General features: G+C 37.5%; 1 protein-coding gene across 1 annotated transcript in view; it reads right to left on the minus strand.

The window, feature by feature from the left end:
- Nucleotides 1–4,686: 4,686 nt before the first annotated feature.
- LOC148094323 (ankyrin repeat domain-containing protein 26-like) overlaps nt 4,687–14,648 on the minus strand; it is a 49,777-nt gene continuing 39,815 nt past the window's right edge. The window contains exons 4-7 of the mRNA XM_087821051.1: nt 9,389–9,518; nt 7,580–8,512; nt 5,923–6,075; nt 4,687–4,800 (exon numbers count right to left, since the gene is read on the minus strand). Coding sequence (XP_087677177.1) covers nt 4,687–4,800; nt 5,923–6,075; nt 7,580–8,512; nt 9,389–9,518 — 1,330 coding nt within the window. The remainder of the gene's footprint in view (nt 4,801–5,922; nt 6,076–7,579; nt 8,513–9,388; nt 9,519–14,648) is intronic.

Here is a 14,648-nt window from a genome sequence, read left to right on the forward strand (position 1 = left end):
GCTAGGAAGGGTGGGGAAGTGGAAACGGGCACAGGGTGGTTGCTAAAGGGCACAGGGTTACTTTTTAGGGTGATGCAAATGTTCTAAAATGGATTGTGATGATGACTGTAACTCTTGGAATATAGGAAAAACCACTGAATTGTACACTTTAAATGAGTGAACTGCATGGTATGTTCATTATATCTCAATAAAGTTGTTGCCAAAAAAGATTTTAATTTGGTGCTGGTGCCTGGGGTCCAGTAATGGTATGCTTCTTGCCAGGGTTCAAGGCACAGAAGAATTAACAGTATGCCCTCTTTATAGAAAAGTGATAAAGAAAAAAGGCTGTCTTGTTCACTGATACCAAGTCTATACAATTAATAGAAAAATCTGTATTTCACTGCTCAAAGAATTGAATGATATGTATTTCCCTGAAGTGGGTGATTTTGGGGTCCCAAAACTAATTTACAATTACCTTCTCTTTTAACATATTAGTCTGAATTTCCATTTCAATTAGACTTGGTTTTAAATCTTCAGGAAAACTAAGATCCTCATTTTCATGTTCATTTAACTTCCTTTGTGTAATGTTTAAGAATTCCTTAAATCTGCAGAAATGTACAAAATGAGTAAGTTCAATTCTTTAACAGTAAATATTTGATAATTATTTGAACAGATACTATGTTCTATCATAAAAAATAAATAAATCTATAAATTATGATCCTCTCATTTGTACCAATGTAATATTGTTTGAAAGCATACTATCTAAATTATAAATATAAGGTGAAAAAAATTCATGGCATATGTGATACAGAGTTAATATTGAAACTATGCAGAGTTCTTATAATTAAGTTATTATTAATATTCATGTTAGTATGTCAATATAAAACGTGAACCTATTATTAAATATCAACTATAAACCAGAGATCAGTATCCAAAGTGAAGAAGAAAAGCATAATTACAAGTGAATGTTTTGAAGAGACACAAAAATACCTTTTGGTACCTCCTGACGACAGTCTACAAGAAGAAAGGTCCCAACAAAAACATCAAGGAGCTCATTCGAAATAGAAAGAGAAGCAGGAGAGAAACATCTTTGAAGTCTGACTTGAAGGCAGAATTAGAAAGGGGCAGGGCTTTAGAAGAAGGGAAGTAGGAGAGGGCATGTGTAGCAGTCTCTTCCAGGCAGTTTAAGAAGATATCTTTGCTTGCACAACGTTAACAAAATGAAAGGGATACAAAGCAATGTAGAGAAAGACAGTGAAATGAGGGGAAAACACTGGTGAGGATCAGAGAACAAACTTAAGTGCTCGGCAAATAAACAGAAAGGAAGCCATGTGGGGATTCCCAGACATTGGGGAAAATCCCATTATTTTTCACTAGTGGTAAAAACATGATTATACAACTTCTTTAAGTCATACAGACATTTTTGTATGTGTGATATATTTTATAACGAAAAAAGGAGACAGAAACATAAGCCAAATCAAGAGAATTTTTGATGTTGTTAAACAATGACACAGGGAGGCTTTTAGATATTAAACTATTTGAATGCTGAAGGGAAGCACACTCACGACTAAAAGTAGGAAAGGTCACCAGAGAGCAAAGACATCTTGCAGAAGTAAAAATTCAAGGTAGACATGAAAAGTGCAGTCGACAGGATATGCAAAATGCATCGTCATTATTGTTTTAGGAACCACTAAAGAGTAAGTAGAGCCTGGCCAGGCGTGGCTCAGCGGTTGAGCATCGACCTAGAATCCAGGAGAACGGGGTTCGATTCCCAGTCAAGGCACATGCCCAGGTTGCCGGCTCGATCCCCAGTCAGGGGCGTGCAGGAGGCAGCGGACCAATGACGCTCTCATCATTGACGTTTCTGTCTCTCTCTCTCCCCCTCCCTTCTTCTCTCTGAAATCAATAAACATGTATTTAAAGAAAAAAAAAAGTAGTATTTTGGCCCTCAAAGCAGTTTCAGATTGTGCTGTGAGTTTCTGAAGTAAATTTTTAAATAAGATAATTTGTTTAATTATGAAAGTTACACATAGGAAATAAATTTTAATTTTGGTTTTAATAAAGTAAGTGGCAGTTAAATCTTAACTGAAGGTGGAAATGGTCTGAAATATTAAATCCTTACCTAGTGAACTCTTTCTCCAGTTCACCCATCTTCTTTAATCCTTCATGCAGGCAAGACTGCAGGAAGAATTTTAACTCAGCCCATTCCCTTATCTGTTTCTTTTCATGCTGAATCTGTGAAAAACACTTTTAAAGTGAATTATTTTTAAAAATCTAAACATTCACTCTTTTTTCTTAAAAATATGATTTCTCATCAGTTCATGAATAATATGTGTAGACAGGTTTATAAAACGTAGTAGACAGGTTTATAAAATCTAGTTTATAAACCTGGTGCTCATAAGGACAGATTTGAAAAATAACAACCTCTTACAGCAGCTTAAATTGACTTTAAAGTTTCACCATTTTTTGTCTGGAATTTAAATTGCCAAAATTTGCTAAAACAGAGGTTTTGACATATAAAATACTAAGTCTTTAAAAAAACCCAAAACTTTAAGAGAATGGCTATATTGACATTTTAGTTTCTAAAACTGTCCTAGAAACATTTCCATTAATAATTCAACATATTCCAGGTTTTATTAAATCGAATCTTACAAGGATAATCTTTGAAAACTTCCCATGCAAATCTGATTTTAGGATGAGATGCTCTCGTTCTCTGTAAGCTTCTGCCATAAGTTTCAATCTCTCCTTCTCTGTTAAACACTTTCTCTTTAAACAAAGTTTGTCTTCTCTATATTGAATAAAATCATAGCTTTTACTTGATCCTTGTAGCTTTTCCCATTATCCTGCTCCCCACTTCCACTCAACGCTAGCATCTTTAACGCGGGCTCACCCCCAGGCTCCTGCTCTCCCCACTCCTCTCCTTTTACAGGAGAATCCACTCCAGCCCTGTAACTGCCCCAAGCACTTCCTGAGGCTCCTTTAGGCCCTGTGCTGCTTTACTTCCCACAGCTACTGGGAACAAGGACCACACCCCACCCTCTGGGCCTCCAACCCCAATTCATTTCTACGTGATGGACAGTCCTCGACTCTTTCTATTCCTTTTTAATGTATTTTTACTCTTTACTTATTTTTTGTTTGTTTGGAACAAAGTGGTAGTACATTTATTTGTCTTCACCCTGTTGAATGCCATGAGCTAGAGCTACACTGAAGTTGAGGGGAGATGTAACAAGTTTAAGAAACTCAATACCTGGTTTTATAATTCAATGGTCTTTGTTTATAGCAACACATTAAACTAAAGATATGCGCTAGAGACTGTATACTTAGCACATGAAAATAAGTATATAATCAATAGAACAGAAATTATGAGGAATTCCTAAGAGACAGAAAGCTGACAGGCTCAAAGCTGATAGGCTCGAATCGCAGACACATGCCCAAGAGGAGGGCTCTGAAGGAGGAACTGGGGGAGCGCAGTCAAGCAGCGGATAGACAGTGCTCACCTAAGACAATCTGTTTTTATTTAACCTTTTTTTATAGAAAATTTCTAACACAAACAAAAGAAGATAGAATATTATATTTACCCTCCAGAGGTTCATCACCCAGCTTCACACTTTTCTTTTTTATTACTTTTTGTTTTTTCTACCTCACTTCTTTTTTCTCTTTCCATCACCACGTATCCCATCTATGCCCCCTTCCACCTCCCCCAATCCCCTCACAGCCCTGCAATTGCCACCCTGTTGTCCGTGTCCATGAGTTTTCTCTAGCTTTTTTCTTTTCCGCTCCATCCCTACACCCCCTTCCGACACCACCAACACCATCAGCAGACAAGTACCATATGATTTCACTCATAGCTGGAATTTAATGAACTGAACTACTAAGCAAAACAGAGACAGACTTATAGATAGAGAGCAGTCTATTCCTTTCCTAAAATTCAGAGTTCCTTAAATCTCAACACTTCAGACCAGATTCCCTCAACATTTCCAGCCCTGACCCCTTTGCTGAGCTCATCTGTACTTCTCTTCCTCCCTTCTAGCTCCTCATAGACAATACCCTGAACCACACACTCATAAACCATGATGTGACAGGTCACCTATATAGATAGCTAATCTTGTACGTTTTATGTTGATTCTTATTGGTGTTACTTTGAGTGTGCTAGTGTTCTGTTCTGATCTTGGGGGCACTTTCGTTAACCAGCATTCTCTGTCTTGCTTTTTCTCATAATGCAAGTGTTTTTCATGAGCATCAGATTATCAATTATTTGCCTTTAAAAAATAATAATAATTTCCTATTCCATAGAGACCTGACCTAGGGAAGCCTTCTGACATTCCTTTCACATACATACTCAACTATATTGTTTGAAGGCTTGAGAAAGCTAGAGCTATCTTCTTGCCAATTCAGACTCTTTACCTCAACACTGTGTTGATCAAATATCTGGGTTTCAATCCCAAGTCCATCAGTGATATAAAGTATTTAATTTTATTCTAACAATAGTTAAGCTCAAATATTTCCAACTTATATGATTATATCATATAATATCATATACTTATATCATATAATATATGTCACGGACAAATTTATACTTAGAAAGACAAGATTATCTCTTATGAGAAAAATTAAAACAATGTAAAATTAAGGGCTAAATTCTCTTGTACAGAAGAGATGACAAGTGCTTAAAAGGATGAGGTCAGTGAGAGTTTGAACAGTCAGAGATCACTTCATGGACAAGGAGAGATTGGGAGCCAGGTCCAGGTAGATGTAGGAATAAGGAAGAGGAACAGAAACTGAAAAGTCAGAACGGACAGCATGAGTAACAGCAGAAAGATGCTGAAATCAGCCCAGTTATCTCAGAGCATAAAGTCCAATGGCAAGGAAATAAAAACATATGTTCACACAATGACTTGTACACTAATCTTCACAGTAGAATTATTAACAGCCAAAAAGTGAAAACAACACAAAGTGCCATCAACTGATGAATGGATAAATGGTTGAGCCACACAATGAAGTATTGTTCAGCAATAAAAAGAAATAAAATATTGATATGTGCTATAATGTGGGTGAACCTTTAAAACATTACATTAAGTGAAAGAAGCCCATCACAAAGGACTGCAACTTGTGTGCTTGCATATATATGAAATGTCCAGAATAGACAAATCAACAGAGAAAAAGTAGCCTGGTGGTAGCCTGGTGCAGGGCGAGATGAGAAGCTGGTAGTGACAGCTAAGAGATGTGGAGTTTGTTTTTGGAGTGATAAAAATATTCTATAATTGATTGAGATGATAGATGCACAACTCTCTGAATATATTTAAAAGTATTGATTTGTACCATTTAAATGGGCAAATTATATGATATGTAAATTATATCAATACAGCTTTTGTCAAAAAAAATCCAATGGTTGATCTAGATTTAATTTTCTTAATTGTCTGACGATTTCATAATATTCTGAGAGGAAATGAAGGATATGCCTACTTCAACCAGTTTGTATAATGACCTTCCCGTACAAGTTATTTCAAAATCTGTAAAATAAATACATATTCTATATCTATTCACCAAAATGAAGGTAAGAACTAAAACAATTTTCTGGAACATTCCATTAAGCATTATCCTTTGATTTTATCTGGCTGCCTCATCATGATAATGGAGATATCACTAAAAATATGTTTTAGTAAAAAAAAAAAAAAAAAAAAGCCTCTTGACTTCTATGAAGAACACTGCATAATTCTCAACTTTCCTAAGGGTAAATGTTATAAGAAAAACCATAAAATACAAATGGCAGGATAAAAGCCAGGGTTTAAGAAATAAGTGCACTATAAAGATAATAAAATTATAATAAATTAATTACAATAAAAATAGAAAAGAAAGCTAACCATGAAAAGTAGTACCCTAAAACACTTTATATTGTTTAACCAGCTATACATGAACTGATGACATGTTAAATTTCATACATACTTGACTTCTGCTTTCATCTAATTCTTGCTTTAACTTCTTTTTCTCGTCTTCTAAATTCATATGATAGGGTGATTCAACCTTCTGTGAAGCCTCTAACGTAGATAGCTTATTTTTGGTATCAGCCAGGTCTTGTTGAAGTTGTCTCACAATTGCCTAGTAAGATATTTCCATTACTGGTTTTAGAAATCACATTTTAATTAAATTATGTTAATAATTATAACTTCACATACAGGATAGGGCTAAAGGTTACAGCTGTGAATACGTGAAAAACAGTTTACTTTTGTATTGTTATTTACTAATTACTGCATTACTCTCCATACGAACAACTGTAAACCTACTTTTGCCCACCCTGGATGTACTTAGAGTCACATATTATTAACATAATATGTAACTGGGAAATATCACCACATACATCAATTCGCCTTCTTTTCCTCATAATGGACAGATTCCTGTTTGCTTAATCAGGTTAAAGACACAGAAATGTAATCCTCCTGCCTAATCAGTATTAGGTTACTTAGACAGCTGATTCAGCCCCTCTCTCAAGCCCTGACCCTCTCCATGAATCTCAAAGCTTTACAATCTACTGACGTCCCAAAGAGAAATGGGTATGTAGGTGGATCAAGTGGTAGTAAGTTCAACATTGTGGAACATTTTTCTCTTTTTATTTTATTTTTTTAACCAGAGGCTTCAATGAACTTCAGAGCTCCTCATACATTCAATCCCTTGCTCAAATTCTTCCAATAGATTCCTATCATAATAGAAAGTGAAGTCATTCCAATGGCCTTCGAGGGTAACCTGGCCTTGCCCTCTCTCCCTGCTACACATAAATCCTGCCACCTGTCACTAGTCTGAAATGGAGATCCAATGTCAAATTAAGAAATCACAGAGAGTTACAATTCTCTCTGTATTGGACAAACATCTCCAAACGATAGTAATTAGGCCTTGCCATGAGAAACATGATCCAATCACTTGTAAAAATATTCAAAGAAAATTATAAATAGTAGTGGAAAGTATAAATTTGCTAAAACTCATCACATTTGTCCCAAATTACGATTTAATGAAAAGTAGATGCCTTGAAAAGAGCTGAGGGGTCTCATGAATATGTTACTTGAGACTGAAATATTTCCAAATTTAACTCAAATTAAAAATAACATTATACCAACTAAAATGTACAAGAAGCCACTGAAGGAAAGGTACTATGAGATACAGAATCTGCACTTCAGTTCATCTGGAATATCTGAAATAGTGTCAAGATAATCCACTTAATTGAATCTTAATTTCAAAATACTCATTTTAGGTATGAACATTTCCATTTATCTGCTTGCTAAAGGAATTAAGATGTGGTGACAGAAAGATAAAAATTATTATTGTATCAGTATAAGACTAAACTTTAATATCAATCTATATCTACTAACAATCTATGGCTTAACCTCTTAAAATTTCATAGGCAACACAAAGTCTTTACTCAAAACAAAGCACCTCTCAGACCTAATGTTCAGTTGCTGGATACAATGTCTTTTAAGCTGATGGAGCAAACACATTTATAATCTATATATTTTTAATATTCAACTAGATTCACATTTAACCATCATCAAATATTACTTTGATTTTTTTTTTTTAGGAAATTGGAAAACTATTTATCTGTCTGGATACTTACATCTTTTTCTGCTTTATCACTTTCAAACTTAAATATTCTTTCTTTTAAATGATGCCATTCATTGGTTAACTCCTTCTTTCGGTCCTGTTCAGCATGAAATATTTTTCTGATCTCCTGAAGCTGATCTAGGATATTAACAACTGTCTTTTCTTCACTGTCAATTTTGCTGTGAGCATCATCCAGCTGCTGTCGAAGCAACATATTTTCACTTTGTAGTTGACATAACTTCTCCCTTAAGGATTCCTGCTCTGCAATGTATTTATTCACTTTACATTGTTCACTTTGATACATGTGTTCAATTTCCATCATTTGGCCCTTTATTTTTCTTAGGTCTCTTTCTGCGCCTTCTAAAATCAAGGTCCTTTCTCTGAGAGCATCTCTTGTGTGATGAAGCTCAATTTCTAGGCTACTGAATTTACTTTCAGCTTTAGAAAGTTGTTGAGAAAGAATCTCATTGCTTTTCTTAAGGTCAGACATGTCAAAATTCATTTTGTCCTGGAAACAAAACCATTCATCTCTTATTCTCTGGAAAGCAAGTTGTAGGTCTTTCTTTGATGTCTGACATTGTTCACGATCCTGTAGAGCAGTAGCCAGTCTAGGTCGGTATGATTCAACTTCTGCTTCCAGTCTTTCTCTGTTTTGTTTTTCACTCTCCAGTTCAGAGTTGAGCATTGCATTCTGAGCTGTCAGAGCATCAAGCTGTCCATTATATTGAAATATTGTTTTTGTTAATGTTTCCTCATTCAGTTTTATTGTCTTCTGAAGATGGTCATTCTTTTCTTTGGCAATTGCAATGTCCTTCAAACATTTCTTTTCCATTTCCCGGTTCTGATTTTTTACTGTATCTATTTCCATTCTTAGAGCAGCAATTTCATCCTGCAACTTGTGACTTTCAGGCAACAGGCTTTCTTCTCTTTCATACCTATCAGAAACCTAAGTAAAACAAAGGAGACTTGTAGCTAACACTCATTGAGATGACACATCATGATAGCCTCTGAAATTAAAGAATAACCTATATGTTTATATAAAATAAGGCTGCAATAAGTGAATATCTCTCTGGAAAAAAAATAGAGTTGGATCCAACCTCTTACTTGAGACAAGCATAAATACTCCAAAGTTCAAAAATTTAATAAGATGATGAATTTTTTAAAGTGAAAAAGAAATCACAAGAGAATTTTTAAGACTCTCAGAATTGGAAAGGGCTTTGTCTGAGTCACCACAGAATGAGAATGTATTATATAAAAGATTAATAACTCTACACTTAAAATTTGAGTTTACAGTCTGAACATATGCCTACTCCACAGTAAGAGTGTTCATCCTGCACATATTAAGATAGACTAAATTTCCTAAAATTCTTTTTTCCCCAAAAAATATCCCATAGATATTCTACTTTTCTAGTACTTTCAAAGTCAGCTATAAAAACTCCCTCTACTAATAACTGATAACCTAGGCTTTGTCCTAAGCACTTCTGCATCCATCAGTGAACTCATTCAGTTATCACAATCTAGAATGGAGAGGTGAAAAAGATAAGCAAGTTCAGGTTCTTCCCCAGGTGTGCAGACTCCACACTTTGTGCTCTGGCACTGCCCACAGTTCTTCTGTAGTGTGAATACAGAAACACTAAAGAAGCCTCATCTATCAAAGTACAAATGGTGAATAGGATAAAATTTATAGAGCTCTTCTTAGAAAAGTCTGAAATTTTTTATTGTTACAATAACTTTTATTTCTTGTTCATGATGTTTAAAGTAGTAATAAATGTAAAATGGGGGGAAGTACACTAAACTACTTTACTAGGAATAAAATACTTACCAATAAGTTATCAGGTGAACTTCTACCTCTGTTTCTCAAAGCCAGGAGCTCTGCTTTCGATGTGTCCATCTTAAGCCTTTGTACAACTTGCTGTAATGCTTCATTTACACATCCTTTAGGTGTTTCAACACTATAGGGGTCAGAGGAACTCCATTCTTCTATTTCAGATTCCATGCTTTTATAGTTACTAGCACTGCAATGATCTGCATATAATGGCTTCTGCAAGAAGTCTTGATTTGGCTTTGTTTCCTTATAAGTATTTGTAGCAGCGTAAGTATTGTGCTTTTTTATTTGAATCATGTGTTTTTTTTCACTGTGGCTGGCATTCCGCAGATCAATATGACTTTTTGGACCACTAGACTGAGGTGTATGTCTCACGCCTAATTTCCTATTACTGGTATTTGGGTTCATATTTTTTGTCTTCTGCATATCAAACTCTTGGTCTTCTTTCACTTTGGATGTAACTACTGAGACTTTGATATTTTCTGAATCACTACAAAAACGCTCTTCATTTTTGTTTAAAACATGTTCAGTGTCAGGTTTGTGATCATTTTCAGAGTGTAATTCCTTTTTGCTTAAACAAAGCTCAGAAGAAGATGACCAGGGAGAGTCCTCCGGGGGCCCAGAGCATGAATGAGATGGAAACGCATTTTTGAGGGTGGGTTCTTCTCCTCCAGGAAATGTCTGGAATACTTCAGAGAGAGGCATTCCAAATGCATCTTTTCCCCCACAATCAAGTACTTTATTTGTCAGATTAGAAGGCATTTGTTTTACACTTGCTCCTTTTTTAGAGTAATGGAGGGGCCCTTCCTCAGGACACTCACTAGTGTCTTTTTCACAAAATTCATGACGCTTCTGCTTTAACGCGTCACTGGTAAGTTGTAAATTCTTCCTCTGTTTGAATTTCCCATGTTTAACCCACATTTCCTCATCCTTTTGCACAGAAGGATGTCCTGAATATGCAAATGTATACTCTCTGTCACATGCCCTATTTATTTCTGAGTCTTGAGACATTTTTTCCAGATGCAAAGTTGGAAGGTGAGTTTGCTTGCTTTGGTTTTCTGCTGTCTTTGCTGTAGGAGCACACATTTTTGAAATAACTTCACCCTTAAGTAATCAAGTATGGACAAAGGAAAATTAGAATATAATTAAAATTTAACTTTTAGAATTCTTAATCTATAGTTAGCTACTCCCAAATCACTAGATTATAACTGTGAGGTAAAACAATTACTGGCCTTGGTCTAAATTAAAAGAAAAACATGAACCCTCAAACTTAATTTTGTCACAATTCATTAGATGTTAAATCTATCAAACATAACTTAGTAGCGAATTTTAATGCTAAAAGGCTTCCTCACTTAAAATATTTCACCCCCCCATAACCTCAACAGTGAGCCCCTGCACCACATTTCACCTAACCATATCCTCAATAGTGAGCCCCTGCACCGCATTTCAGAATTTTATTAGGGCTGATCTAAGATGGAGCCAAAGGAGCTGAGAGTTACACTCACCTCCTTTCTGTACTGAACTGGAATTACTACTAAGGTACATAACTAGCAACCTGAATAAGCAACTGAAGACTAGCTGAACATGACTCTGGTAACCAAGAACTACAGAAGAACCCTCAGCTAGACTGGTAGGAAGGGCAGAGATTCAAAAAGGGCTGGCCCCGCACCCACTTGTGGTGGTTGAGAATGCTGAGGGGTATCTCAGCTGCAAAGTTCCCCCCTGAGGAGCATGGGGTCTCAATGCACACCAGGGTCCCCAGCCTTGGGCACCAGAGGTGGGAAGACGAGCCCACATAATATCTGGCTCTGAAAGGCAGCAAGGATTCTGTTCTCCAGGAAAAAATGGGAGTCTGCTGGAAAGACAGGAGCCCTCTTAAAGGGCCAGCACACAAGTCTTATTCCAAACACTCACTCTGGGACTATGAAGAAAGGGTGTCTCAGAGTGGAATGGAATCATGCAAGGAGAAACTGCTTTGAATGTCTCTGGGAAGAGAGCTGAAGGTATGACCTCTCGGTCCCTTTCCTGTGCTGACTGAGCCTCTCTCCCACAATGCCCACAGATGCCATCATTCCTGGGTAAAGCACTCCCTTCATAACAGCATGAACCTGGGGAATCTACTAGCCCCACTGTCCTGACTCCCTGTTCTCTACCCTATGGAGCAACACACTTCGAAGGAGTCAGCTGACTGCGCCTACTGTGTAGACTTCATGGAGGTCTCTTGAGGTGGTCTGATGGACTGAAGGGGTGTCAGAGACTAAGTTGTGTGGCTTTGGGGTGGGGGCCATTTTTTAAAATCCCTTACAGGTCTAACTAAGGCCACCATTCCAATGAAGAGCCCTCCATTCACACAGCCAAATCTTGGCCTTCTGGGACCTGATGAATTCTGCTGGCTTTTACTCTAATGATTCCCTGAGGCCCCACCCAACCCAATCACAAAGGTTCATGGATACCCCGTGGGTGGTAGCTGGCATTGGTGTATCCTGGAACTTTTGCTGAAGAGCCTCACACCCAGTAATGAAGATGACTTTGAATCTGTATCAGTCTGGTGAACACCACTCTCACTTACCTGATGACTCACTTACCTCATGCAACTCACATACCAACAGGAGCTCTTTCAGTGACTGACCACAACAGAAAGCTGGTAGGCAGAGCTGGATCTCAGGGTGAGTTGGGCTTTTTGCCCACCTGGCCCACGGGCTTGTTACTGGTGGAAGGAGGCCTTGGTGTGCAGCTTGGCCCCTCCTAGGCACACCCAGGCACAGCAGAGGCAGTCACAAATGCTGATTGCTTTGTAACTCCACACACGTAGCCCAAGGGAAATCACTGGCACAACCTGACTTGCACCAGAGTCCCTCCCAAGAGGGCCAAGTACCAATACATGTGGTGGGGGGCTTCAGAGCATGATCCAATTAGCTCCATGAGAGCGACACCCAAAGATTTCTGCAGGCACCAGACCATGCTGGCGTGAATTCCTCAACATGGCATCAGCTTTCACACTGCAACACAGTACATACCGTGGTCAACCAGCCTGAGGATCAACCCCATCCATGATTTGGCCATTAACAATCAAGGCTCTACAAAAGGAGGGCTCACATAACACACACAAATGACTTTCCTGGAGCACCTAGCTCAGGTGATCAGAAAGATTGTGCCACTGAGCCTCACAAGACACCTAATACATAAGGTTATTATACCAAGACTGGGGGCCATAGCAGATTTACCCACTACACAGAAACATATTTGGAGAGGCAGCCAAAATGGAGAAACCAAGAAACATGCCCCAAATGAAAGAACAAGAAAAATCCACCAAAAAAGAACTAAATGAAATGGAGGCAAGATATGCACCAGATACAGAGTTCAAGAACATGGTTACAAAGATACTCAAGGAACATAGTGAGAACTTCAATAAAGAAATAGCAAGTATAGCCTGGCCAGTGTGGTTCAGAGGTTGAGCATCGACCTATGGTTCAGGAGATTGTGGTTAAGTTCCCAGTCAGGCACGTTCCCAGCTTGCGAGCTCGATCCTCAGTGGGGGTCATGCAGGAGGCAGCAGATCAATGATTCTCTCATCATTGATGTTTCTCTCTCTCTCTCTCTTCCTCTTTCTGAAATAGAGACATGTTTAAAAAAAGAGAGAGAGAGCAAGTATAAAAAAGGACAAAGACATCATATAAAAGCAGCAGTCAGAAATGAAGAATACACTAGAAGGAATCAACAGCAAATTAGATGAAAAAGGAAATAGAATCATTGATTTAGAAAACAAGGTAGCAGGAAACACCCAATTAGAGCAGCAAAATAAATTAAAATAAATAAATAAATAAATAAATAAATAATTTAAAAAAATTTTTTTAATGAGGCTAGTTTAACAGACTTCTGGGACAACACAAAGCATAGCAATATCCACATTGTAGGGCTGTCAGAAGGAGAAAAGAGAGAGCAAACAATTGAGACCCTATATGAATAAATAATGACTGAAAACTTTTCTGACCTGGTGAGGAAGAAAGACACACAAGTGAAGGATGCAAAGAGAGTCCCAAGCAAGATGAACACAAAAAGGCTCACACTAAGACACTTCAAAATTAAAATGGCTAAGTTTAAAGACAAAGAGAGAATCTTAAAAGCAGCAAGAGGAAAACAGATAGCTACCTACAAGGGAGCCCACATAAGACTGTCTGATGCTTTCTCAATAGAAACATTTCAGGTTGGTAGGTATTGGCACAAAATATTCAAAGTAATGAAAAACAAGGACATACAACTAAGACTACTCTACCCAGCAAGGCTATCATTTAAAATTGAAGGAGAGAAAAAGAGCTTCCCAGGTAAGCTAAAGGAGCTCATCACCAACAAACCAATATTAGAGGAAATATTAAAGGGACTTTTATACAAAGAATATGAAAAATGAAGGGGACATAATTATAAAGAATAAAATAGGAATAAGGGTGTACCTATCAATTATCACTTTAAATGTAAATGGCTTCAATGCTCCAATCAAAAGACATGGAGTAGATGAATGGATAAGAAAACAAGATCTGGCGCCGCTGGGCTTGGGTCAGTGGTTGAGCATCAACCTAGGATCCAGGAGATCATGGTTCAATTCCTGGTCAGGGCACATGCCCAGGTTATGGGCTCGATCCCCAGTTGGGGGTGTGCAGGAGGCAGCCATTCAATGACTCTCTAATCATTGATGTTTCTATCTCTCTCTCTCCCTCTCCCTCTCCCTTCCTCTCTGAAATCAATAAAGATATATTTTTTAAAAAGAAAAAAGATCCCTACCTTTGCTGTCTACAATACACCCACCTCAGCGAAACATACACACAGACTGAAAATAAAGGGATGGAAACAGATATGTCCTGAAAATGCAAACAAAAAGGGCCCTGGCCAAGAAGCTCAGTTGGCCGTCCTGATACGCCAAGTGTGTGGGTTCAGTCTCTCATCAGGGCACATACAAGAAGCAACCAATGAATGCATAAATGAGTGGAACAACAAATCAATGTTTCTCTTTCTCTCTCCCTTCCTCTCTCTTTCTCTCCCTCAAGTCAATAAATTAAAACATTAATTTAAAAAATTTTCAAATGAAAACAAAAAAAGCTGGGATAGCAATACTTATATCAGACAAAATAGCATTTTAAACTAAGGCTACAACAAGAGACAAAGAAGGTCATTACATAATGATAATGGGATCAATCCAAAAAGAAGAAATAACCCTTTTAAACATATATGCACCCACCATAGGAGCACCTAAATATAGAAAGCA

Source organism: Miniopterus natalensis, chromosome 1 (genome assembly GCF_054644295.1).
Source record: "Miniopterus natalensis isolate mMinNat1 chromosome 1, mMinNat1.hap1, whole genome shotgun sequence".
NCBI classification, from domain to species: Eukaryota; Metazoa; Chordata; class Mammalia; order Chiroptera; family Miniopteridae; genus Miniopterus; species Miniopterus natalensis.